The sequence below is a fragment of the Calliphora vicina genome, chromosome 4 (genome assembly GCF_958450345.1).
Source record: "Calliphora vicina chromosome 4, idCalVici1.1, whole genome shotgun sequence".
NCBI classification, from domain to species: domain Eukaryota; kingdom Metazoa; phylum Arthropoda; class Insecta; order Diptera; family Calliphoridae; genus Calliphora; species Calliphora vicina.
Genome location: NC_088783.1, coordinates 13,686,978 through 13,688,818, shown reverse-complemented (window position 1 = coordinate 13,688,818; position 1,841 = coordinate 13,686,978). Strand labels below are relative to the sequence as shown.

Genomic DNA, 1,841 nt, shown 5'->3' with positions numbered 1-1,841 from the left:
GCCCTTGAGTGGTACAAGAACAATAATGTGGTATTTGTACCAAGAGAGGCAAATCCTCCAAACTGCCCGGAGCTAAGGCCAGTGGAGAGATATTGGGCTCTTGTTAAAAGAGAATTGAAGAGTACAAAAAAGGTGTCCAAAAGTGTGGTAGATTTTAAACGGAGATGGACTACATGTTCGAGCAAAGTGACAGAAAGCACTATAAAAACGTTAATGGAAGGGTTTCCGAAAAAGGTTCAAAATTTCATCACTAGTGATTAAAACTATAAAAATAATTTTTTTTGTAAATTGTAATAATAATTTCAATCAAATAAAAAAAAAATTAAAGCTGTAAGTTTAGTGGTTTCTTTTTTATAAACATATATGTATGTTAAGAATTTTTCGATCTCACTCCTTAATTTTCTACTTTATTTTTTCTCCTTTTTCGTTAAACATTTTAAATTTGCATTCAGTCAATCTTTAAATCGCACTTAAGCTCTTTGGCGTATAACATAAATTTGAGCTTGTTTGTTGCCATTGAGTTTAACACCACCACGTCTAGCAGGACGACGGCGATTAACAACACGACGGTTTGGTGTCCGACGACGATTGGGACCGCGACGTTGTTGCAAAGCAGCTTGAGCCACAACTTGTTGTAAAATATCAGTATCAGGAAGAGTGCCAGTTGGAACTGTACCAGTTATAACGCCACCGGTACCAGTCATATCACCGCTACCTGTTATACCACCACCGGTACCACCAGTACCACCTGTACCCAAAGTTGGTCGCAATTGTTCCAACAGATCCTGCTTATTGGTGATATATTGATTGATTTGAGAATTTCCCAGACCGCCACCCAAAAACCTCAACTCGCCACTGCTGCCATCTTTGACATATACAGCTGCCACATGTTCCTTAGGCTTCTTAGTAGAGGCTAAAATAACAAATATAATAAAATTAAAAAAAAATCCTTTGGAATATAACAAATTACACGTTGTTCACCCACCTGCCTGTGTCTGCAAGGCAATGCACGCCGTCACCACCATCAAAGCGATTAATTTAAATGCCATTATTAATAGATTTCGTTTTAGATTTTAGAAATGTAATCCAATTGCTGACATGCACTACTACTGCCACTTTACCTTAACGATGGTAATTGTGATTTAACTATTCTACCCATTAACCCATCCGCTTTTATATGATTCTTAGGGCATGATTTATTATACTTGAAATTGATTTCTATTATATTTGTTGTTTTTTTTTCATTTGGTATTATTATGATAGTATTAAATGATCAAATTATTAAAATAGAAAATGATATGCAAAAAAAAAAAAAGTGAACAACGAAAAATTATGTAGAGAATATTTAACATAAATTAAACTTTCTCATCATAACATAACTTAACTTAACGTAACTACGGGTATCACCATGGTGCAAACAAAAACACTTACTCGCATTATTCAAAATTTACTTGAATTTACATACTTTTTGTGATTACGACACACATGAATGAGTGTTGATGCTGCCGTTGCTCATTAATGCTACTGCTTGCTGTTCATTTATTTAAATTTTTCGTTGCTGCTGTTGTTTGTGCAAACTATTAAAACTATGAGTATCGAGGCAGTACTTGAATAATTAGAAAGTATTCTAGTTTTCAAATTGTTTTAAATTGCCTGGAGCTAAGAAATTTTGGTAACTCATTGCGGGCCTGCTTACATTCCAATACCTGCTTTAATTATGCGGAAATCTTGACATGTTGTTTGTCTGCGATATTTGCAAACAGGGTGTTGACACTAGTTTTGACTTATAATTAGGAACTCAAAATTGTCTCTTAGTTACAACCAAATATATTAGTGTATTA

The 1,841-nt window shown here is 34.4% G+C and overlaps 1 protein-coding gene across 1 annotated transcript; it reads right to left on the bottom strand.

Moving 5' to 3' along the window:
* Positions 1-470: 470 nt before the first annotated feature.
* On the bottom strand, positions 471-1,049 carry LOC135956823 (uncharacterized). The gene is made up of 2 exons (XM_065507416.1): positions 986-1,049; positions 471-913 (listed from the first exon to the last, which is right to left on the bottom strand). The coding sequence occupies exons 1-2, from the start codon at positions 1,047-1,049 to the stop codon at positions 471-473; spliced, it is 507 nt and encodes a 168-aa protein (XP_065363488.1).
* Between the last annotated feature and the right edge of the window lie 792 nt (positions 1,050-1,841).

Bases quoted from the DNA above. Each gene is read 5' to 3' on its own strand.
- LOC135956823 (XM_065507416.1), bottom strand. From the start codon at position 1,049: ATGGCATTTAAATTAATCGCTTTGATGGTGGTGACGGCGTGCATTGCC. The intron at 914-985 runs GTGGGTGAACAA...TTGTTATTTTAG, and splicing joins TGCCTTGCAGACACAGGCAG to CCTCTACTAAGAAGCCTAAG.